The 1,556-nt window shown below is 43.0% G+C and overlaps 1 protein-coding gene across 1 annotated transcript in view; it reads right to left on the minus strand.

Moving 5' to 3' along the window:
• The window catches only part of LOC104942191 (regulator of G-protein signaling 6-like), a 32,820-nt gene that overhangs the window by 7,430 nt on the left and 23,834 nt on the right, over positions 1-1,556 (minus strand). The window contains exon 9 of the mRNA XM_010767389.1: positions 1,250-1,280. Coding sequence (XP_010765691.1) covers positions 1,250-1,280 — 31 coding nt within the window. The remainder of the gene's footprint in view (positions 1-1,249; positions 1,281-1,556) is intronic.

Here is a 1,556-nt window from a genome sequence, read left to right on the forward strand (position 1 = left end):
GCACACTTGTAATATAATATTTGTAACTATAACTTATTAAATTAAGTGAGAAACCTGTAAAGAAGGACTTCAAATAGCCACATTTAACATTTGAAAGCCTTTATTTTGAATAATTCACTGAGGCTTGTCCCCAGTATAAGAGGGAAGCAGGTNGGAGGTGTCGGCGTTCTGGCGATTTACTCGGAGGGACTCGGAAGGACCTCGGAAGGACCGGCTTCTACTGAAGCCAGTCCCCAACTCCGGGGACTTCCGGCCGGGGACTTCGGGCGGCAGTATACGCCGTGAAGTTGTTTGCGGCCTACCAGTAAACCCAAAGCAGAAGAAGAAGAAGTGACGTCAGCGGCTTCATTTGCCTAATCCTCCCTCAGGGACTTATTCCGGTGTGAACGCGATCTGTATTTAGTTCATGAGAACTAAAGAGTTCTCATAAACTAAGTTCTGATTAACCTTTTTGGGAAAAGTACTGCGGTGTGAACGCGCCTAAGGACATCTATGGAGAGAAAGCAGAACCTACTAAACCCTGCAACCCACCCTAGTCAGACCCTTACACAAACATCAACGGCACAAACGCTGTAGAAGCAAAGCCCTTCTTATGTATCCATGACTGATAAACCAGCAGAGGTACAGATGAAGTCTCACAACAAGTCTCCTCTATACACCACTGCTCTACAGATTTAATAAAAGGGAAGTCAGCATCAATGTGTCTGATTATAGAGAGAGAGCCTCTGAATGAAAAAGGATGGTGTCTCCTTCACAAGGTAAGACATACTTGTTCAGTGTTTGTGTGAGAGTTTAGTTTACCTTTCAGCCACTTTAGACATCTTCATACGGTGACGATCAATCTGGGTGTTCAGGAATAAGATCTGAAAGAGGACACGACAGATGGCAGTGTTTGCTGAGTTTGTACGAGAACAGCAAACAAACCGGAAAGTAAACAATTTTCTAAAATAACAGTGGAGGTATAACTCTATTGATAAAATAAGAGAGAAAGACCATGTTTGAGTTGGTTGGCAGCCTCAGTGGAAATGTAAGTGCTACTGTTTCTTATTATTAAGACCTATTTTCCCATGAGCCAGCTGCATTTGTGCTTGTCTTGTTTTTTTGAGAAAGTAGCAGTTCCTGCCAAACGTACATAGTAGAGTGCAAAATGCAGTGGAGAGACTGTCAACTTTCCATGGAATGCTTCAAATTAAATGATGGGGTAAAAATTATATAGCAACTAAAGTTTCTCGCAAATACACATTTTTACCTCTTTCTCTACGTCCTCTTTGGTGCCCTTCCTGCAGTGGTGTGAGGGAGCGTGTATGGGGCTCTGAGACTGTGTTCCCTCCTCCACCAAACCATACACCGACTGAGAGTTTGAACATGAGGAGAGAGGAGAAGTGGGAGAAATAAAAGAGACGTACATTGTGTACTTATTATTTTCTCAAGGCAGAAACACAAGGGATACATTTCAGTTATTAAATATGATTGCTGCATTAGTCATCTCATAAGGCAGTGGTTCCCAACTTTTTTTCCCAAGAGCCCCCCCAAATGACTCCTGTTGGAAGCTGCGC

The sequence above is a fragment of the Notothenia coriiceps genome, unplaced genomic scaffold (genome assembly GCF_000735185.1).
Source record: "Notothenia coriiceps isolate Sejong01 unplaced genomic scaffold, NC01 NC01_scaffold00004300, whole genome shotgun sequence".
Lineage (NCBI taxonomy): Eukaryota > Metazoa > Chordata > Actinopteri > Perciformes > Nototheniidae > Notothenia > Notothenia coriiceps.